The 23,165-nt window shown below is 37.9% G+C and overlaps 2 protein-coding genes and 1 non-coding gene across 7 annotated transcripts in view; 1 reads left to right on the top strand and 2 right to left on the bottom strand.

Moving 5' to 3' along the window:
- Window positions 1-10,938, bottom strand: part of LOC144663004 (uncharacterized) — a 16,678-nt gene extending 5,740 nt beyond the window's left edge. Inside the window, exons 1-3 of one of the 2 annotated variants that reach the window (XM_078523932.1) lie at window positions 10,660-10,938; window positions 4,003-4,090; window positions 570-1,560 (exon numbers count right to left, since the gene is read on the bottom strand). In XM_078523932.1, the coding sequence (XP_078380058.1) occupies window positions 570-1,520 (951 nt within the window). In that variant the 5' untranslated portion in view covers window positions 1,521-1,560; window positions 4,003-4,090; window positions 10,660-10,938. The remainder of the gene's footprint in view (window positions 1-569; window positions 1,561-4,002; window positions 4,091-10,659) is intronic. The other variant, XM_078523931.1, reaches the window with a different exon arrangement.
- On the top strand, window positions 4,992-23,165 carry LOC144663014 (cyclic nucleotide-gated channel alpha-2-like). 4 transcript variants are annotated; one of them, XM_078523943.1, is made up of 5 exons: window positions 4,992-5,116; window positions 14,888-15,169; window positions 18,062-18,742; window positions 20,098-20,451; window positions 21,690-23,165. In XM_078523943.1, exons 1-5 carry the CDS (start codon window positions 5,104-5,106, stop codon window positions 22,289-22,291), a joined length of 1,932 nt encoding a protein of 643 aa, XP_078380069.1. In that variant the 5' UTR covers window positions 4,992-5,103; the 3' UTR covers window positions 22,292-23,165. The 4 variants fall into 4 exon arrangements, with proteins under 4 accessions (XP_078380069.1, XP_078380068.1, XP_078380072.1 ...); XM_078523942.1 differs by lacking the exon at window positions 4,992-5,116 and adding an exon at window positions 11,221-11,446; XM_078523946.1 differs by lacking the exon at window positions 4,992-5,116 and adding an exon at window positions 12,733-12,815.
- Window positions 8,371-8,444, bottom strand: Trnai-aau (transfer RNA isoleucine (anticodon AAU)). Its single transcript has one exon. It is a non-coding gene; the product is annotated as a tRNA-Ile (tRNA).

Here is a 23,165-nt window from a genome sequence, read left to right as displayed (position 1 = left end):
GTATATTCGACGGTATTCAACCCAACCTTCCCATCGTGCACTGCGATTGTATTCTCGACGAAATTTAGTAAGCGTATTTTCTATGGCATGGTATAAAATAGTTACACAACACTTTCTCGTGGTATACTATGGAATATCCCACTTGTCACTTGTATTTTCTTGGTATACACACTCGCCTAAAGGCTCGTGTGTATACCGAGAAAATACAAGTGACTCGTGGGATATTCCATAGTATACCACTCGAAAGCGTTGCATAACTAGTATTTAAAAGTATTATAAAATTCTAGTTTTTGCGAATTACAAAGGCTAACGCTATAGGTCCACGGTGCGTGCAAAGATACTTGTGTAGTAAATAATAAAGATGCTAAATTTTAAGCTCGGTGAAAAATAAATAGTGAAGAAATTGTTTAACATGACACGAGCGTGGGACAAAGAAAAATCTGAGTCCCCGACGGGAATCGAACCCATGGCCTCCCAGATACCAGTTGGGGGTTTCTTTGTCCACCGATCGTGTCGTGTTGAACAATTTCTTCACAAATTGATACTTTTTACTCGGCATGTTCACTTACCTCAGCCCACTGGTTCTTAAGCTCTGGATGCACCCAGTGGTCGACTCCAAACCCTTCCAGGTAGGACAAGAGGAAGTACAGACAGGCCACCCAATGAATGATAAGGAACAGATAGTGGATGAGTTTTAACAGGTTAAACAGCTTGGGACGACCGCTGTAGATCTCAACGCGATCACAAAACAAGAAAAACCGGTGTGCCTTCAGAAGCCGACCAAATCGCAGTGAGGGTCTGGGACCTATTACCAGGAAGAGTAAATCAATAGGAAGGATAGAGACACAGTCTAAGAAGAAACCACGTGACTTGACATAACGCTTAGCCAGTTGTTTGCTATCCGTCACAATCTTTCCATCCAGGAAATAACCCGTGCGAAACTGTACAATGATATCCAGCAAGAAGATGAAATCACAACTGTAGTCGATGGCCATGAATGGAATAACGTACTTCTGCTCTTGCACGAAAAATGCCACGCGAAAAATAATTATCCAGTAATTGTACAATATCCCGAGAACAACAGTGAGCAACCAGAAGAAATACACGTTGCCAGAAGGATCAAAGACGAATGTACAATTGCAACGCCAGCGATTTGTCTTGTCAAGCCGAGCGTCAGATGTATCTCGAGAACTCCCCGTCCCCTCCGATGTGGGGCTCTGCACTTGCGGCGAATTGGAAGCCGATCTGCGCATGAGTGGTCGGCGCCAGTCTCTTTCGTCCTGATAGGTACCAGTGTACCGCTCTAACCAAGAGTCGCGCGATCTTCGTCCGGTTTTCTTGTAGAATTTTTGAAGTGATAAAACCTTTAGAACAGAACCTGCAAATCGTGTTTGTCCGGTGGATTCGATAACCACTCTGGGAATTTGTGTGCCACCGGCCTCCATTTGATCCGTGACATGATTTTCTTCCGTGGTTAATAAGAAACTTTCGTCTTGAGTAAGCTGTGTAGGTCTCTCCATTTTTTATTTCCTGTCGTCAGTACTGGTTTATACCAAATACCTGCATTGGAATAAATCAATGCTTCTGTGAAATGCAAAAATTACTAATGCAACTTTACAAGAAGTGCAAATTAGCTGCTGCTGCCAACACCAATGATTCATTATGAAACTAAGTAAAGCACGTTATTTACACAATTGTTTGCATCTTAGTGGCACTACCTGGTGAAAAACACGTCTTATGTTAGCAAACGTTCAGTGATTTATCAACACACTTTCAAAGTTATTTAGGCTTTTCTTGACGTTGTTACAAAGCTTCCAAAGTTTGCTGACGAGTCATTACAAGTCATTCGATGAAGAATAAAATATGTTTGATGGAAACGACCATAATGCTAATGGGACATTTTAAACATCCGATTACAGAACATTAATTGCAATTTCTACCACAGAAAGAAGAAAATCATGCAAAGGAAACTACATGTCAGCAAGCTTTTTAGTTTTGAAAGTACATTTAAGCTTGCTGCTCGTTGTAAAATAAAGCGATTCACACGACCAAATAGTATTTTTGTTGTTATTTTTTTACCTCCTCTTATACACTGCTAGTGACGTTCACGTCAATGAAAGTGTTTAAATGATAGATGGCTTGTTTATGGTTCTACATGAGCTATTAAAAAGAAAAACTAATAATACTCTTCAAAGCATAAAACAAAACAGTAACATGAAATCACTTTAAGCCTCAAAAAACGTTGGACGGAGTTTTTAGAAAATTGTTACGAAAGAACTGGGGTGGTTTTGCCGAACGAGGTAAGGTTTTTGGTACTACACTGTTCAAGCTGTTATCTAGATTGCTTTAAAGTTTTTTTCGCCATGGCTTAAAAGTAGTTTTGCATTTTTGTTTAAATTTTGAAAAATAGAGAGGCTAGAATTTCACCTCCAGTTTTGCGGCAGTTTAATTTTCATTCTAGTTCTAAAAGACCTGGCTTTTCATTCATATGCTTAAAAGGGCTTTTCACTGGTTTTAACAGATTTTTGAACAGCCAAAATTTAAATTTGTGTCGAAGAAAATCTAAAAATAATAGTCCATGTTTATTAACAATTGCTATATTAAAGCACTGAAACTGTTAACGAGCCTATTTCCCCCCCCCCCCCGGGCCCCCCCCTTTTCCAACCAGACCCTCGCTGCGGATGGCTAGGATGGAAATGGATTGCAACTTTGAAAATTGAGGCTAAACCTTTCAAGTTGTTTCCGCGCTTTAAAAAAAAATAGATTTTTGTAGCCAAAGTTTGGTTTCTATCCGCAAATTTTTCTTCCTTTAGTTATTAAAGATATAGTTTCTCGTAGTTAAGTTCCTACCACTAATTTCAGAACAGTTAAGACCATAAATTCCCGTCGCCCCGTCTTTTTACTAGTATTTTTGAATTAAAACTTGTCAAGTTTGTTATAGATTTATCACTAACTCAAACATAAGCAGTTGGCGACGGAGATTAGAATTATGAACTTACTTGACATGTTATGTCAGATTATTTTGCTTCAAGTTCTTTTTATAAACAACATCTTATCCTGACTGATGCTTGCTCGTAGCAAACGACTTATGACATAATGAAAAATGACCATGTAACGAACAAATTAACGCTAAATAGCTGCAATTTTCCTATCAACAGCTTCACAACAAATTAACGACGTTTAAATTGTCCAAGTAAAGAGCTGCTACAAATTTACAACCTTTTAGCCTTAAACAAGCTGCTAATGCCGTAAGCTAATGCAAATTGAAATTCAAGAAGTTCTATCTGATTTTTTCTGATGATCAGTTTCGAAATTATACGCTTGTCAAAACTCGACTTTTTCCCGCCAAATTTCAAATGCAAGCATAAAATACATGACGCTTGTGGTGGGCAAGATTTTGAGGCTACGATGTACCGCACAATATTCTTCGGGGGGAGGGGAGGGAGTTATCTTGCGCTTACCCACAGTAAGGGCTTATAACCAGACGAAGTTCTAGCTAATTCTATCGTTTTGGACATAAATCTTTATATAAGTCCATGGGTTAATAAGTCGGAAGTTTACGGTATAAACATTACTGTTTTTTTTGTGAGCGGAAAATGGCTTGCAGTTTTGTCGCCGAGCTAGACGGAAATATTTTTTTTCCAGAATGGACAGATAGTTGACAGCGCAAAATTATTGTCGAAGCGAAGGCAAAAACAAATTGGTATGTATTTTTTTGCACGAAATACATTCTCAAAATGTAGTAAACTGCTCAGTTTTTATAACAGACAGCAAGTGACCGTAAGTTTAAGTTTTAGCATGCCTTTTATTAATTTCTTCCTTTTAATATATAAATGAATGTATACACAAAAATAACGATTTTGGAAGTGACTGCTCAGGCAGCTATTTATTATATTCAGCATTGCCAGTCGATAAGCTAAGGCACTCCGCTAAATATTCACCCCAAATAACTGTCTTATAATAAAATATATTTTATCCTTCATTTCAGTTTAGTAAGCTTACCTTATACTTGGAGTTTTTTGGAAGCCTTTTACCACGGGGGTTCTCGTGAAGTTATAAACTAAAAGTGGAATATTTTCCGATATTTACCCTACGGGAGAAAAATAACGCGATGTCAGGTGTTATTTGGCGTCCTTCTGTCGCTATACGAGTTGTCGCTGGTAAATATTGTTATTCTAATTTTAAATTGTATATTACTTTGATCAAAAGTGTTTACAGCTTGTAGAATTTCATTATATAAGATTTTCCTAGACTAAATATAATAAAAATTCACCAAGAGAAGATTTGTTTGTTCTTGTTAAGTGAACAGTCCTTGGAAAATTCTCTGTCATGCATTGACCATATAAATTCTAGTTAGCTGAGAAATAGGGACACGAGACCGGTGTCAGATTTCTATTAAAACGTCGTCTTTGGCTCAAACCGAAATTGATTTACTTTTCCTTCTGTTTCTACTCGTCCGCTGTTTGAGAAAGTTGATCAGCCATCAATCATAGTGGGATCTTGTTGATTTGAAATGGTTTCTTTTAGGATCCTTGTGTTGCATGTTAATAATTTCAGCAGTGTGAATTTCAGTTTTTCCTCGGTCGGACTGAATTGTTTTCATTTGACGCTGTTATGACGGCTTTGAATTAAAACAATCCTTATTATTACGCCTCCCTTAACCAAAAATATATTGATGTTTGCTCTGTACATGAATATAGAATGTTGTGAATTTTTCCACCAGTTCTAAGGTATCTTAGCGATGCTTTGTAGTCCCTGGGTCACAGATCAAAGCGATCAAGTAGGTTGCGAATTGTTAAACCTTTACATTTAAATACAACATGATATATTTGGTAGCACAATGAATATTTTCAACAGAAAATTCAGTTTTTTCACCCCCTGTGGAGGCAAGATTTTAAAGTGAGTATTTGGAACGCATAATTCAATGACGAAGTTTATAATTTGTTCTTTTTTAAACACAAACCACGGATTTGATTTATGCAATTTTGCAGGTGTAATGATCAAGAGAAACTACCTTCGTCGTTAAGCTTTCTACTCCGTGTACAATTTTTTGGGGCAAAACTACTACTACAAACCCAGTCTTTGATGCGAATATAAGTGGTTATGAAAACTCAAGGTATGCCTTTTAGTTTCATCGTTTTTTATCAAATACTATTATTGTAATCAAAGTTTGTGCACTTATTATCTACACATTAGCGCATGAATACTTTTTCTTCGAGGTGGAAGCTAACATCAGAAAATTACATAATGCAGGTTTTAACGAATTAGAAATGAAATTTCAAAGTGTCACAAGTTCTTGTTCGATGGAAGTCTCTCAGCGTCTATATCAGCTATCGCCTTTTTAAGTGATTATACTTTTTTGATATTCATATCTTGGCCATAAATATACATGAACATTAATTGACAAAAAAGCTCTATGTTGAGGGCTGTTCTTCGAAAGCGCAAATAATGGGAGACCTGGTCGAACCTAGATTCTAAGTAAAGCCAAGATTTCCGCACGCGTTTATGCGTCTGATCAGAGATTATAGTTCATTACTTGCAGTCTTTGCGGCAAATTATTTTTTAAACTCGGAGTCAAAGCGAAAAGAAAAATGCTTAAGTACAAGTCTTCAGGCAGAAACAGGCAGTCAAATATTGTTCACCTTGAGAGATATTTAACTGGGCTAAACGAGTTTGATTAAAAAAGCTATCGACATCTTTAAGTGTTTGTCAAGTAGTTTGACACCGCCTCGGGAAATCCATGAAAGCTGCTGAACATATAGGTTTATAGAACTTTGTTTTTTCATTTACTATCATTCTGTTTATTAATGTCATTAATCGGTTTAATAATAATAATAATAATAATAATAATAATAATAATAATAATAAAACCTTTATTTGAGTGTCAAAACTGAAATAGCAGTAATAAAACCACTAAATGGGGACACTTTAAAGTAAAAGAAAAATAACAAAATCGAAATATCCTAATAAATGCTAAAATAGGTTAAAATTGGTTAAACTATTTACAATATATAAAGTTAAAATACAAATAAAATATTTTCAATATATACAATAAAATACAAGCTAAGAACTTACATTAAGAACTACATAAAATACAATTAGCGCAGCAATTATCATTCATTAAAATATCTAAGTCTAGCTTACGAATGTTTTTCTTAAAAGATGACAGTGTTGGTAAACTCCTAATGTCCTTTGGTATTATGTTCCATATCTTAGGCCCAGTAGCTCCCAGTGTATCTGATCGTATGTTTGCCATATGTGACTGTATTAAATCTAGGGATAACAAATTCTTTGTTGCGTAAGGCATACTTCGTCTCAGACCTCTGAAATAAGTCAGCAACATACTTAGGACAGATGTTATGCTTAACCTTGTACATAAGAGTAGCTAGGTCCTGTAACCTTCTATTTTGTAGAGTGCATAGGTTGGCCATAACTAGTAATTTGTCATAACTTGACGTTTTGTCGCAGAAAATGGCTCTGAGTGCCCTTTCTTGTATGCGCTCTAATTTTCTTCTCAGTATCACTCGCACGGCAGAAATGCCATGTGATTATGGAAGACTTCATCGTGAAATAAAAACAACTTTAGCAACCGTTAGCGGCCTTGCTTTTTAACTGAATTCTTCTGTTATTGTATTTTATGTTTGCCGTGGGTCTGTTCACTTATAAATCACAGAAGATGTCAAAATGTGGTAAGAATATTAAAGACCCACTCGCCTAGCGGCTCGTGGGCCACTTTTTTGTTCTTACCACAATTTGTCGTCAACAGTGAAAAATAGGTACAGATAGTGTTGTTGTGCCTACTGTTTAATAGCACGAATACCGAATATAAACAATAGCAAAAGACATTGATCCTTTCATTACTCAAATATGTAACTAGAATCTTTCACTCCAATCGCCAGCCTGGCGTGTGGCACCGGCAAAAAATCGAGAAAACGTGATCTTTAAACGTTATTGATCGATTTGGTTAATTTCAAAGGGAACAAAAAATGACTTTTTGTATACAGATCGGTGGTGTAAATAGGCCTTTCTCGATTATGCTAGCATTTTTTCGGCATTTTTTTTTGGGAAAACGAGCATTTTTTTTCGTTTTTTCTTGAAAAAGAATTGCTAGCATTTTCTGTCATTTTCCATGACTGTGATCCAGATTTCAGCACTCAGAACTCAGAAGGATAAATAATCCTAAAGTTTCACAGTTTTGATTACTTTATTTGATTGTTTTCTGTCTGTTTCGACTGTTTGTGCGTTGTGTTACTTGTGTACTTGTGTTGTGTTACTTGCGTGTGTGTTTTTTTAATTTTTTTTAAAAAAAAATTAATAATCTTTTTTATTTCTTATTTTTATAAACAAACAATTATTAAGTATCACCTGTTGTTGATATGAGCATATAATGTAAGAGTTCGTACGTTTTGTTTGAAATAAAACAAAGCATTCTTTGGAATTCAAGTGGCATTTTTTAAAGAAATCAGGCATTATTTTAGCATTTTTTGGCTTTATGCGAGAATTTCTAGTAGCATTAAATGCCAGTTTTACTAGCATAATCGAGAAAGGCCTAGGTGTAAATACAGTGGAATTCAGATTTTTTTGAACCTCTAAGAGAAAAGGAAATTGTTTTGAGAAATCGGGGATAAATTTGCAGTGTTCGACCAGTAATTAAGCAAATCTAAGGGAAACGACATTTGGTTCCAGTGATCAGAAGGTTCGTGAAGTCGAGGGTTCGAGAAATAGGAATTCCATTATTCATTCTATTATTGGTAGAATATTTGACATATAGACAGGGCTACGTACTAGCTGGCCACAATTGCCCCACTAATTGGGGGCACTTACTTTATAGGTAAAGTCTGTGTCCGAGCCTAAGTGGCCCATACAGCCGGAGCTCATTCCCGGTTTCTGTAGCATTAAGCGACTAGGAGTATTGCTACTCCCCCCTGGATGGGATGCTAGTCCATCGCAGGGCTACCCCCCAGCAGTAAGTTCGCCAGTACCCATTTATACACCTGGCTAGAGAGAGGCACTGTGGGAGTAAGGTGTTTTGCCCAAGAACACAACGCAGCGCCCCGGCCAGGTCTCGAACCGGGCCGTTCGACTCGGAGCCGAGCGCGCTAACCATTAGGCCACCGCGCCTCCCACAACTACTTACTTACTTACTTTATAGTTATAATTAATAATTGTAATTGACAACAATTCAAATTATCAAAGTGAGTCCCCCATAATGGCTCACGTATATCACTAATGTTGCTCATAACAAAAAAGACGTAAAGTATATGAAATAATTCATATGTGTGAACTGCGGATGAGATGTAAAGTGAAGAAATGATCCTCGCAGTTATTTGCTAGTAAAGAAGTTGCAAATAAAGAAACCAGAAATAAATCTGGCTTCAACGGGATTTGAACCCGTGACCTCCGCGATATTCGCGCGATGCTCTACCAACTGAACTATTGAAGCCACACATTGGAAGCGACGTCAATTGTGAGTTCATATTTTCCCGTGACTGGAGGAAAAAAAGTCGCAATACAAAAATTAACTTCTGTTAAGTGCCTTGATGAGAAGGTCCAATAAAAGAAAACATATCACACGGAGATTGCTTGCTAAATCGAACACGGGATCTTTACTTTGACCTCCAAATGGCGGTTTTCATCTGACGTCGTCAAAATTCTAAAATCGTGACTTTTAATCTCGCAAAGATATTCTTTTCACGTAGCGGTATTGTTGACATAAGAAACAGTAATCTCTATGCAAATTTTGATATCGATTCAGTGTTTCGTTTTGGAAATAAAACATTTTTAAATTTATGATGTCCTTGACTGGAACGATGTGTTTCTAAATTGGCACAAAACGGTTACTTTTATGTCATTTTTTCAATTTTCCAAACTGATAATAATTTAAAATGTTATCTTAAAAGCTACAAAGTGCAAGTGAATGACATTGATGGTGAAATCTACGTTATTTCGGTTTCTATTTCATGGCCGCCATATTTGTGCCCAAAAAAGGATACCAATATGTCGCCTGCATATTAAATACTGAAATTTTCCAACCAAAACTATTTTCGCAATAACTCGGTTATGAATAACGCTCTTAAGCTATACTTTGGAAAAAGTATTTCGTTCTGCTCGCTCTATTAAACAATTAGAACATGAGCGCGAGATTTTTGTGAGGTGATAGATGCGAGTGAGGTGATAGGTTGGAGACCTTACGGTATCAAGGAAAAAATGTCGCCATTCCGTGTAGACGACCTCCAGCGACTGAAAACTGATGGCTGATAGTGTTCGATAGCCCAGCCATTAAGGGTGCAGCATTTGCATTGGTATACTATATGTCTTCTAAAGTCCTATTTAATAGTTTTCTGATGCTATTCAAGCAAACAAACAATTTTTTTGTAACTCTAGTGAATACACCAATATCATAGTTAACGTTGCAACTTGTTCAATAGCGTTTCCCCAAAGTTCTGTAGCTTAAGGATCGTGTTTCCAAAGCCTTAAAAACACAGAAGATGCACTGTTGTGTGGGTAGTAAAAAAGTTGCGCACGCATTATTCTATTTCTCTTACGCTGTGAAAGAACCAAGATGACCATGGAATTAAATAAACAATGAAAATGCTCGCGGAGGACTGGGTCGAACGACGATTCACCATAAAAAGCCTTATCGCACCAGTAGGAAGTTCATTTGCCACTTACTGTACTATTCTGTTATCAAATTAACTCTGCAACGATCGAGCAACTGTGCTAATATAAATAATAACTGAACATAATTACAACTGAACAATCTCACGTCAATAATATTCATATTACGTATTCTGTGATGTTTTATAAACACCACCGACTTTTAATTCATTTTAAATGCAGTTTTGTTGGGCTAGATTTAGGAATCAGTTATTTTAATAAATCCGTATGCATCTTTCTAATACGAAGCTTCCGATCATTCTTTATTTCAAAGTATGTAAAAAAAATAATGTCTTAAAATAATAGTGCAAATATACTTACTATGAAAATTTTAGAAAGTTTTCCTGGACACGATGTAAATATATTTCATTGCTTTCTAGGGAAGATTTCCTAAATTTTGAAGATTGCGTCGCGTTTGAATAAGTGTGGGAAAAATCTGCATAATTTATGTACAAACTTTTTAAATCCTCCAAAACAGATGTTTTGAAAATCGCTTTCACGAAGAAAGACTGTATTTTAATACAAAGGAAATCTTGCAGTAGTATTATGAAAATTAATTTCCTGGGCCTACCTGGAACTTGTGAGAAGTTCATCTCACCTTCATATAAATAAATCGTTACTCTCTCTATTCGTAATCAACAAAGAAGGTATAATATTGATCGGTTATGAAAGAAATCAAAGGCTTGAATTAGTTAATATTTTTGTTGTTATCTATATTTCAAAAATATTTCTTCCTTCGTTATTTGTCGGCTAATGCAGTACAAAAGCGAACCTGCCGATATCATGAATAAATCTTTTGTAATTGTTTCGGCCATTCTTTTCCAAGTAAATTAAAAATTTCGACTGAGCATTTTCTCGTGTTTATAATGAACACTCGACATCTCGAACAATATCCTACATGTTCCGATCTTGTATCGAGGTTGCATTGTGCTCACCCACATAAAATTAGACTGAAAATGTTTATAAATTATTTCTGCAGGAACTATTTTTAAAGTACTTTACCCGGAATAATTTGCGATGATTATCTTTCTGCTCGCTCCAGCATCAATCCAGACCGGAAAAACTTCTCTTTGAAGTAACATGTTCGTACCCAAACAATATCGCGAATCGCTCTTGAAAAATCCTCATTGATATGTTACAAGGACATTGAACATGAACGCTTTAAGGTTTTTAAATGGGTTCTTTGCACGTGTCTTTTGTGTATGTACATTTCCGCGAAGGATTTCTTGTCAAAGACGATTTAGCCTGGAGGTGTCGTTGTGTTTTTCGTCCAAAACCTCACCTGTCATCGACGTAACTTTTCCCTTATTAAAAGTGCTCTCGCGGGTGATAAATCCCAATTAAAAGTAAATGTTTCCATTTCACAATGCAAATAAAAGGTTTAAAAGCAAGTAAATTCTTCTATCTGCCGGATATTGCTTTGTAATGTGAATTTGTTTTGGCTGCAGGGCAAATACAAACGCCTGCCTTGACCTATTACCCTGGTATGGATGTCACTACTCTACAGATTTGAGTTTGATTCAAATGAGGAATCGCGGTGATAGGTAGCACTCGGCTGTCAAACTGAAGAAAAATCGCCTCTTTTTGAATGTAAACGAAAGCCGCAGTTCATCAGGGAAATTAGATGCGGCTGCTTGGCGTAAGATTCAGAATATTTACACGGGATTAGTTTTTGAAGAGTGTTTCGCTCTTGCGCTCTGACAAAATTAGAAATTGATGACAGGAAGAAACTTTCTTTCGAGTTGAATTTGACATCGCTAAACGCTTCAAGGCATGGAAGAAGCAAAAGGTAAGCCGATGTTTTTTTATCTTTTAGCTGAGCTAAAAGCAGTGTCTTTTGCAAATCTCCTTCATAGGTCGAAATTGAATCTGATAAAATTTTAATTTCCGCTGTTTTTGCGGCAGGAGTTTTTCGTATCGCTTCATTGTCGAAGAGGGAGGAAAAAATCAAATCTTTTGTATCACATTTCTTGGGCACTTAACTTTGAAACATCCGTAGAAATCGCGTTTTTACTTTAATACAACCCGCGGCGATGGCCAGTGACGCAAGTTCAGTCAGAAGAACTGATCGGAATGCAATTCTGTAATTTGTTCATTCAGTTACTTCTTATATATATATGCTCTGAAAAGATAGAATAGGACACAAGAATATATACCGTAGGGGCGTGTTGATAACTGCTCTCTCTCTCTCTAGGATATTATAAGCTCTACATACTCTGACGACAACAATCTTTTATCCAACCATAAAAGTGAAAACAATAAAATTTGGAAGCCATTAACTACTTTTCTCGCATCAATTTAAGGCCTATTTTTGTCATCTATTGCAAATCTTCTTTTCTTGAAGCAGTTGACCTCATTTTTTTAATAATTAAAATTTCTGTTTCGCTGGGTGAAAAAATATTTCCAGGATGATTCAGGAATTAAAAAAAACGCACAAACGTGCTCAGTATAGTTGTTCAGTTTGCTCTTGAGGAAAATCATTGCTATTATTGGCCTAGCCTCCCCCACTTAGCATGATATTTTGAATATGTTAATTCCTACCTTTTGCTTGAAAACGATTAAAACCATGAGTTTGAAAACTTCTCTGTTGAAGGAAAATTTCTCGATTGCCGAGGGCGCACGTACGAAATCGATCATCCTTCAGTTCAAAAAAAAAAAACGTTGCCATTGCATTTTCGCTGTAAATAGCTGGGTTGGCAAGCGGTGAATTTTCCTATTGCTTTCAATGCTTAAATGATAGTCTTTTATCAAAACAATCGCTCAAAACCATGAATTTTTCATACAGAGACGTAATAAGTAAACTTTAATAGATCCAGCAAACGCCGGCAATGCTTGCTTTAGCAGCTGTTCCGTGACGCAAGCTACAGCCCAATCGCCAAGATCGATTTCCTCGGTTTAATAAAATCTCTATCTGGTGCGATCTATCAAGGGTGATGTTGTAACACTTTGCCAAAGCAATCGATGTCCGTTTTGTCGCCATGGAGGCCGCGTAGAAATTGACATTACGCTCTAAAAAAATCGAATGGACTACCTTTTCGCTGAACGCGTGTTTGGCTGAATAGCAAAACCGAGGAAGCTTATTGTTTCAACAATTTTGTTGATTTTACAAGCATCTTGACCGCGAAGAAAATGCTAATTTACCAGCGGGAGACATCTTGGTATGTTAGTTTCAATATTTTTTACTCAATAAAATACAAAAACGTTTCTTAATACCCCACGACAATTTTAAAACATTTTCAGTATCGAGATTGTACTATTTTTTTTAAGTTAAAAAATATTTTAAATTTAACTGTTGCGACCCGGTTTGATTTGACTTCTTTTTTGAGATATTTAGAATACTTCACTATATCGACATGTATATCTCTTGATTTGCAATCTAACAGTTATTCCAGAAGTGATTTGCCATTTCTTTAGTAGCTGATGCATTTGCTTTTGGCTCAGGGTAGAGAAAGGTATCAGATAAATAATCCATAATAATTCCACATTTTATTGTAAATGTGGCACAAAATTTCTTAATAGACTCCTTTGCAAACAGAACGTCAGGCGAGGGTCTGTGCGCTCGCGGAAAAAAGAGTCAGTTTTTGTAAAATTCCATAATGACCCACGGTTTCAAACAACATATGTATATAAGATATAGCGAATTTTATGTAAGACTTTAACCTGTAAACATGGAATGCTGTAAGAAATAACGCTATTCCAAATGTTTAAGAGAGAAAAACCGGCCGGAACGTAACATTTACTGGGAAACTCAAAGTTGCACAAAATAAGCTCATTAACAAGACAGGTCGTGTCTATGCGAATTAAAATGGAAATCGAGAGTGTAATTTTTCATATCCAGTAAACAGCGACTTTTCGGTGGCTTTTGAGTAGGTTTTCTTGATAACATAACAAGATTAACCTTGGCTGTCAAGAGGGCCGAAATTGCATTTACACTAACTTAAGTGGATTCGGGAAAAGTTGAAATCTATGCATTGATTTTTCCACGTACGAATGTCTTAGTTCTGTCTCGTGCTGCGATGAACATTAAGTAAAGTGCCGTCGACAACAGCAGCTGCAAGGCCTTTGAGCATGCGCAAGCATTTACACGGTGCCTTCATTCGGCAGCTCATTTACTTCCGACACCAGTCTGGGAGTTATTTTCGTTATTGCACTGAATTCAAACACAGCAGATTCCCTTATCTCAAACAGTGAGAACAATTAGCTTTTGCAGAGTCGGAGTATAGTACTTATATAATATATTTCGCCGGTATTCAGCGGGAAATATAACACGAAATTTAAATATTTATTACAAGAGCATGTAATGTTTTCATAATAACTCGTTTCGAACATTGCATTGTTCGCGCGTTCTGTTCTGTTCATAGTCCAAAGCAATGTTTATTTCCACCTTTAGCGTGTCAAAATTTTATTTAAATACCAACCTTATTTGAATTTATACTGCGCTGTATAATTTTGAATTTATATAGCTTGTAGTTCGATTGACCTTCGCTAGACAGCACTATATCATCAGAATCAGGTATTATCTGCGAAAATAATTGGCAAATAAATTGAATAAAAGTTGAATGCAATCAAACCCGACCTACCTGCTTGATGTATTAACCATTTTCTGAGCTTCTGTCATCACACAAAAATTTCAGCTAGTAGGAACTTTCATTTGGAGAGTGTTTCGTGTTAAAACAAGAGGGTGTTACGACAAAGTTTTCGAGTTCGCTGGAAATGCATTTTAATGAGCGAACTACAGCCATGCGTAATTACACTAACTTAAGTGTCCCTTTGTTTGAAATGCGAGTAAAAATGCCAAGTTTCCTTTTCATTACACACTTTAACAAAAGAAAAATTTTAGCTTGAAAAGACAGGAGATCCATTTTAAGTATTGAACAGCGAAAGTTCCGCTCCCGCTTTCGTCACTTTGTAAAGCTTTCCCTTGATTACTAGAGGCCAGGGGGTTTTCCGTTGTCGTTCTCAGTGTGTAAGTTCAAGTGGCATTTGACACCCGATTTCAACAGCATCCATGTCTTAGTGGAGACGAGCGCGCTTCCAAAGATGAACTTGTGCATGTGGGGCTAATAAGCAACTAACGAAGAAGACGTTGCAAAGTAAACGAACCTCTTAAAAGGTGTTTAATGGCAACTCTCCTCCAAAGACGCAAATAACACTGTACTAGACGGAGAAGTTTTGAATTAGCTCCTAGATATATTCGCTAAAAATAACCTCACTTCGTTTAAATTTTCAGAGACGCAAGAGATTCAAATCGAAACCCCGCCATCCAACGACAAGATGAACGAGGGAACGAGTCGCACGTCGAAGGTTCGCTTCTCCGCCAACCCAGACACATTTAGCGAAGAGGAAGAGGCAGACATACGACACAAGCGTCTTCTTCGGTACTGGTATAAAGGAGGAAGAAGATATAGCGAGGCGGAGAAAGCTTTCTTAAGCCGCGTAAGAATCCCCTCTGTCGGACTGCTTGGTGATGGCGAAACGAAGGTGGGATGGCTAAGGTTCTTCGACCCGGGGGGTAAGTAAATCTACATTAAATTTTTCATGTTGCTAACAATTTTAATCAGATCTGGAACAATTTTTCAGCTAAAAGAAAATTGCAGTTGAGAATTTCCGTGTTAAAATTAGGCTGCGCGCGGCCATCTGATTTTGTGAAATGTTGTTTATTTAACATCACCGAATCAAAATATAGTACCTAGGGACAATTCCGCTGCGTTTAATAAGTTTGACGATTACACCTAGGCTTTCAAAACAGTGCGATTGGCCTTATATACCTGCATATATTTTACGAGTATTTTATCGTGAATATATTGTACCGATGTTTATGATAAGTGCATTGTTAGGATGTCGAGATTGCTATGAAGCTTAATGAAAATCGTTTAAACACGATAGAACCATATATGTGTTTCTTTTATTGGTAAAATAAATGTCACTGAACCGACACGAAAAAGTAAAAAACATATTCGACGGCTGGTAGTCTATCATAATCGATTCAATTTTTTTTTTCAATGTAACTTTATGGTCAGTTAACTGAAAACGCCAGCATTAAAAATGTGACCTCATCAAATTTTCTCAAACTGGAGCTGAGCTAAAAATTTGCTTTGCAAATTTATGTTTGACCTTACACAAAATAACATTTGTCACTTACTAATAAAATGAATTTTAATTAGACTGTACATAATCCCGCATATTTAGTTTATTGCCAGCAAAATGCACATGGCGCTCAATTTTCTGTACCATTCTACTTTTTGTCTGTTTGCCAGAGAAGAAGTCACCAAAATATTTTTTTTTCGTACGTAAAGAAAGGAAGAATACTAATTTGCAATCTGGCTTTCCATACACTTGACGGAATGAATAACTGACTTAAAAGATTGAATTTTACGCGTCTTTGAATGTTGTCTGTTTTTCCACTAAAAACTGTCAACATTAATTTAGTGGCTTATAAACCTCGCGGGCTAATAAACTAATAACTGAAAAGATTTCCTTTTTTATAACGCTAGCTTTCCTCCTTCTGAAATTGAAAAAAATAAATAAATCGCTAGTACATTTACCATCTGTCTTGTTTTAGGCTATGGTCATTTTCATATTCGAACAATGTACTTCTTCCTCTAAACAACTGAATAAGACAAAATTATGGTCAACAAATACTTTCCGGCTAGGGTCTCCGAAAAAGTGCCATTAATCAGAAATTAATCATGAAATGAGTGAAAATGACCATGGTAAGATCTGCTAGAATCCCGATGTTATTGTCAGTTTAATAATAAAACAGGCATACGGTCTCGTGGTCCTCTGTTCAACTCAGCTAATTTTGGCATTTTTGACAGCTGAAGAAAACAAGATACCATTCCCCACTCGGTGTAAAAGACGTAATGGTGACTGGGAACCAGCTTAGGTCGCCTGAGTGTGTGTAATCGTTTGGGAGGGCAAGATTGTGTTAGCTGAAGCGTTTAACCAAACCAAAAATTCAAGAACTCTTAAATTGCTTTGTCAAACGCCTTTGAAAATTAACTTAAAAATTTAAAGGTATCGTCTGGAATAATGCAAGGACCATTTGTGCAAACTGAGCAGTGAAGTGAAGCCGGATCTTGGCCTAGATCAGGATCAGCAATATAGAATAAAACGTTTTGCATTTGGTTAAACGTTAAAAATTCCAGTTTTATGTTATCTAAAGGAACGCATGTTTAGAGGTCACGAGCAACCTTCATCGTTAATTCAAAATAAGAGTAAAAGGCAGATAGGCCAATTTACAAGCAGAAATTGTTATGACCTGTTGATCAGTCCTAGCTTAGATTTATCCAATTAATAGCTGCAATGTTGATAGCCAACCCTCTCAGCCCCCACCCCCAAATTTGATGACCAATAAGACCAAGGGACCAAAAATTGTTCAACCTCCTCACCCTTTTTTAAGGAGGAAATTCTCATCTTCGCATCCCCAATGCAAATTCAAGGAATAAAAGGTCCATCTCCCTGGGATCGAACCTGTTCTGTTCAATTTACATGAGTCGATGTGGAGGCTATTTTCGTCACTGAATGGCGTGAACGGATAAATTGGAAACTTGATCTGATTTTGAAGTAGTTGTCCATCGCACTGGATTGGACTCGTGTCACTGAAGAGAGTAAGAGCAATCTCAGTCGCTTTATGTCACACAAACTTGCGTTAAAGGGGCAGTGTCATGATCACAAAGTTTTAGTGCTACTGAAAAATCCAATGAAGTTGTTGGTATTAATGGGAAAGACACTAATTGTGGCCTGGCCTTGCTAAAACGTACTGCACTAGTCATGAAAATTGTTAAAAGGTGGTTAAGCCACGCGTGGACTGGAATGAAGTGGCCGAAAAAGCCGGGCCGACGTTTTCAAGTTTGACAGCGTTCCTTGGAAAATAATAACTTAAAAACCTTTTATTGCTGTTTATTCACATCTCGGAGAATGAATTTATGCCTTTTTTATTTTTCCAGGGTTATTTTCTTGAACAGGGAGTGCAACCTTACAGTTTTAGTAAAGTTTACACAAAAACTTAGAAGACTTCTCGTGACACTGTGCCTTTAAGCAACCGTGCTCCAAGATAACGTTTTATTATCTAACAATTAGACTACGAGCCCGAGTTTTCTATGAGCAAATAGTCAACGAGGCGCAGCCGAGTTGACTATCGCTCATAGAAAACGAGGGCTCGTAGTCTAATTGTTTTAGTAGAAACTCTAAAGGATTGCAGTCCAAAACGTACAGTATTTGTGCACTTTGAAGACAAAAATCAAGAAAAATCACCGCTTAAAGAGCTACGCGCGCGCGACTGTTTTCTATCGGCGAATAGAAAACAGTGGGAGAACCAATCAGATTCGCGGATTTCCAATAGAACACAGCTGAGTTTCTACTAATAGCTGATAGATTTTTTTCTTTCTTATCTTCATCTCAGGTGATAGGCTCTATTACTGGCTCTTTATAGTCTCCGTAGCGGTGGTGTACAATTCATGGGTGCTTATATTAAGGTCCTCATTCCCGGAACTCCACAAGCGACACGAAATTATTTGGACAGTTATTGACTATCTTTGTGACGTCATTTACGTGCTGGACTTCTTTGTGAGTTCAAGAACAGGATACATGGAGGACGGCATCATGCAAAAGGACATTCAAAAAATGCGGCGACACTATCTACACACGAGAGCGTTTTATCTGGACGCTGTATCCATTGTACCACTGGACATAGTGTATATTTTTATCAAGCACGAGCCTGCCGTACGCATGAACCGTCTCATTAAATACCATCGGTTATGGCATTTTCTTGACCGCACGGAGAGTCGGACAAGTTATCCGAACCTGTTCAGACTAGCATCTCTAATGCAGTTTATTCTTGTCATAATCCACTGGAATGCGTGTATATATTTTATAGTGTCACGTGAAATTGGGTTTGGTTCCGACACGTGGGTTTACCCTGGAATTCAGGGAGAGGCAAACTTGACAGAATTGCACATGTCTCTTACAAGGAAATATATTTATTCTTTTTATTGGTCGACTCTGACGTTGACTACGATTGGCGAGGTTCCACCACCACACACTAATGTGGAGTATCTTATCGTCACCATTGACTACTTAATAGGTAAGTTGGGAATAGTTCATGCGGTTTAACTTGAAGTGCATTGTGTTTCGGACTGTTACCAGTTTTTGAAGCAATAACCTTCTCTCCTATTGGGAGGACCTGTGGATTATTGGTTAGTGCGCTGGAATCGAGATCGGGCGGTCCGGGTTCGAGTCCTAACCGGGGTCACCTGCGTTGTGTTCTTGGAAAAGACACTTAACTTTCATAGTGCCTCTCTCCACCCAGGTGTATAAATGGGTACCGGCTGAACCCTGCGATGGGCTAGCATCCCATCCAGGGGAAGCAGAAACATACTTACTTACTTACTTACTTACTGCCCATCATGCCTGTGTGGCACATAGGGCAGCAACGAAGTTTCTCCAACCCTGCCTATCTTTAGTCAGTTTTTCAATGGTGCTCCAGCTGTAATTGAGCTCCCTTAACTCCGTTTCTACCGTTCTGCGCCATGTTGTTTTTGGGCGCCCTATTTTGCACCCAGGTGATAAATGGGTATCGGCTGAACCCTGCCACCCAGGTGATAAATGGGTATCGGCTGAACCCTGCGATGGGCTAGCATCCCATCCAGGGGAAGCAGAAACATAATACAATACAAATTGTCACCTCCCCATGGGAGCTTTTCAGAGACAATGAAAAAAAAAATACAATAAATATAATAAATTGTCTATAAAAATTATTGATAAAACTATTTACAATGATTAGAATAAAAAATCTCAGAAATGCTAAAAATTGTCTATAAAAAGTAATTGCAAAAACTAATCACTTTTAGAGTTTATGACATTAAAAACTGATTTAAAAGATAAGCTTTTTATTTCGCTTCATCCTACGGAACCGGGATAAGCTCTAACCTGATGGGCCACTGGGCTCGAACGCAGACTTAACCTTACTTTCTATTAAATTATATTTTCTTGATACAACGTGTAACAGTCAACTAAAACACAAACGTTTTAGACATCATCCCACGAGGGCGAGAGTGAAAAGAAAGAGTGCCTTTCCCTCCGAGAACTTCTCATTACAGATCCTTAATCCTTAAACAGTACTTATTTAGAAAGGACACGGCATCTTTAAATTTCACTGAAGTGCGAAGAATTTTTTTTGTGTTACATCGATGGAAAAGAGAAAATAAAAGTTTGTTTATGGTAAAAATAATCAACAAGGAAGGAACAAGATTGAGACAGATTACCAAAAACTTAGTTAAATTATAAGAATAAATTTTGTCTGCTCCGATTTTCGAAGCCGTTATTTCGAACGCACGTAAATGATCTTGCATTTCGTGACAATCCAAAACGCGGCTGTGAAGAATATAACATGTGACGTGTTTAACATCACATTAATCAGAGTTTTTTCTTCAATATCAGGTGTTTTACTCTTTGCCACCATCGTAGGAAATGTCGGTAGCATTATCACTAACCAGAACGCTGGCAAAGTGGATTTCCAAAATAAAATGGATGGAATTAAGTCTTACATGCGATTCCATAAGATCCCGCAACATCTCCAACAAAGAGTTATTAAGTGGTTTGATTATCTGTGGATGAATAAGAAGCACCCTGACGAAGAAGAACTTTTGCAGTCGTTACCTGATAAACTGAGGGCAGAATTGGCTATCCACGTGCATTTGGATTCATTGAGAAAGGTGGAAATATTTCAAGATTGTGAGGCGGGATTTCTAAGCGAGCTGGTCTTGCGTCTTCGTCCGCAGTTATTTTCGCCAGGTAATGGATTCCCTTTTTGCTTATCGTTTGTCTTTAGAAATGGAAGGGTTAAGCATTTGCTAAGTAGGTCAAAATCTTACCTCGTGCGAGAAATGTCTTCAGGGGATTCGGCACGAAGTATTCCCACCAGACCTGATGACCTAATGTACAAAAATCAGTGTAGTGTCCAGGATTGGTTGTTTTTTGCGCGCGAAATTCAAAACGAAACAACAACCAATCCGAGACAACATAGATCTTTGTAGTGTGACGTCATCAGAATGGAACTTTTCGGATGAAATATCGGACCTCTCGATAGAGGGGAAAGGTTAGATCTCGCTATGAAATTGCGGGTCTGTCCATTTCATGAGTTCGAGTTCGAGCTAGAATTTCAAGTTGAGTTCGATTTCGAGTTACAATTTCGAGTTCGAGTTAAAATATCGAGTTCGAGTTGCTTGCGGTTAGATCCACTCTGGTTTGCTTGCGGTTAGTTCCACTCCTATTTGCTTGCGGTTAGTTCCACTCTGGTTTGCTTGCGGTTAGCTCCACTCTGGTTTGCTTGCGGTTAGTTCCACTCCTATTTGCTTGCGGTTAGTTCCACTCTGGTTTGCTTGCGGTTAGCTCCACTCTGGTTTGCTTGCGGTTAGTTCCACTCCTATTTGCTTGCGGTTAGTTCCACTCTGGTTTGCTTGCGGTTAGCTCCACTCTGGTTTGCTTGCGATTAGTTCCACTCCTATTTGCTTGCGGTTAGCTCCACTCTGGTTTGCTTGCGGTTAGTTCCACTCCTATTTGCTTGCGATTAGCTTTCATTTGGTGATAAGGGTGACACTATGCGTGACCAACTGGGAAAATGTTACCCCATAACTGGAACTCGAAATTTCTAACTGGAACTCGAAATGTCTAACTCAAACTCGGAATTTCTAACTCAAACTCGAAATTTCTAACTCGAACTCATAAATTCGAGACACTCTGAAATTGCATGCGCATAACATTACACTAGTGTAGCAGCTCTCATAAGATTGTAATTCTAATGGTCTTCTAGTGTAGCAGTTGCTATCGTATTTTTTTGGGGGGGGGGGGGGAGCTAGGGGCATTGTTCCTGTTGTTTGTTCCATTGTTCTCTCAAAGGGTAGCGAGACATTCATATACCGGAGACCTTGTGTGAGCTGCTACCCTACAGCAACTCTAACATTATTGGAAACGCTTTAACGGTCTTTAACGTAATTAAACTTGAGTTCTGAATTGCAATTTCTTTATCGTAGGGGACTACGTCTGCAGGAAAGGCGAAGTCGGCAGAGAAATGTACATTGTAAATAGGGGCAAGCTGGAGGTGGTGTCGGAGACAGGTACCAAAGTGTATGCCGTGTTAGAGGCCGGTAGTTATTTCGGCGAGATCAGCGTGTTGTGTATGAGTGCCGCCGGGAATCGTCGGACAGCTTCGGTTCGCTCCGTCGGCTACTCGGAATTATTTTGCTTGTCGAAAAACGATCTCATGGAAACTCTCGACGAGTATCCCGAGATAAAGACAAAAATCGAGAGCATTGCTAAACAACGGCTAGAGAATGACAAGCGTCGAACGAGCGTGCTGCTGTCCAATAAACACGACAAAAACAGGACTAGCGAAAATTGTGCCGACACAGAGCCCAGAGTGAAAAGCAAGGCTTTCGCTAAGTTGGAGGAGAAGATTGCTGTTCTTGAGAGAGAGCGAGAAGATATGTTGGAAGAAATGAAACGACAAAGGGAAGAATTTTCCGACAGGTTAGCTGACCTTGAAACGTCTATGGCGCAACTGTCCCGAGAACGTCGGAGCGACGGAGTGAGGCCTACTTCAAGATCTTTTGATTTTGTTTGGAAAAGAAGATAATTGCATATCATTGTCAGTTCTCCTTGCTTTCTCGGAGCTGCTTGAATACTGGTGTTGAAGGATCTTTTTATTGTCTAGCTTGTAAGACAATAAAAACACAGTCAACAAAGTGACATGCAAAGTGCCAAACATGACTCCATGGAAATGTTGCCGCGAATGCTTATGTTATAGGCTGCTTACGCGAGAAATTCAGAGAAATGGCTTTGTTCTACAGACGTAGTTAGCACAGCATTCGAGCCAGCGTTCGTATTTTATCTAGAGACGCAAATTTAGGAAAATTCCCACCGTTGATGTCAGGAATATCAAAGGAACGAGCAGAGGCGAATAAAAACGCTACCTTGACATAAGGGCGTTCGCCGCTTTTTACGCTCTCATATATGCTCTCGTGCCCATTTATATTTTGGATACTAGTGCTAGTAAATGTTAAAACAGCGGATATTATTCCAGTATTTATACCATGTTGCTTGCTTTAAAGGCCAAATCTTCAGCTTTTCTATTGCTTTAGCAAGTTTAACCCTCCCTGGTCAGGAGAACGTAGGTTTTTATCAAGACTAGTTTACGATTTAGCCTCGTCTTGCTATATGCGCTAATCCGTTCAATGCTTTCGGATACCAGCAAAAACAAGCAAATAAACATAGAAACAAGCAACAAACAAACAAATAAATTCCTCCGTGAAAACTGATTTAAATAACTTGAAAATACTTAAAATGATCAAAAATCTCTGCTTTCGAAATTGCTTCTGCCAGAGAAAAATCGAAAATAGCAGGCACCAATAACTGAAAAGCGGGAATTTTCAGTTATAACATAAACTATTTATCATATAAGAAAATTAAAGTTGGTTAAGTGTTCCAATATAATAGGCTTTAATAAAGAT

This window comes from Oculina patagonica, chromosome 8 (genome assembly GCF_052425735.1).
Source record: "Oculina patagonica isolate OP01 chromosome 8, crgOcupat, whole genome shotgun sequence".
In the NCBI taxonomy this organism is placed as follows: domain Eukaryota; kingdom Metazoa; phylum Cnidaria; class Anthozoa; order Scleractinia; family Oculinidae; genus Oculina; species Oculina patagonica.
Note: the sequence above shows the minus strand (reverse complement) of the source record. Positions and strands in the feature narration are given on the sequence as shown.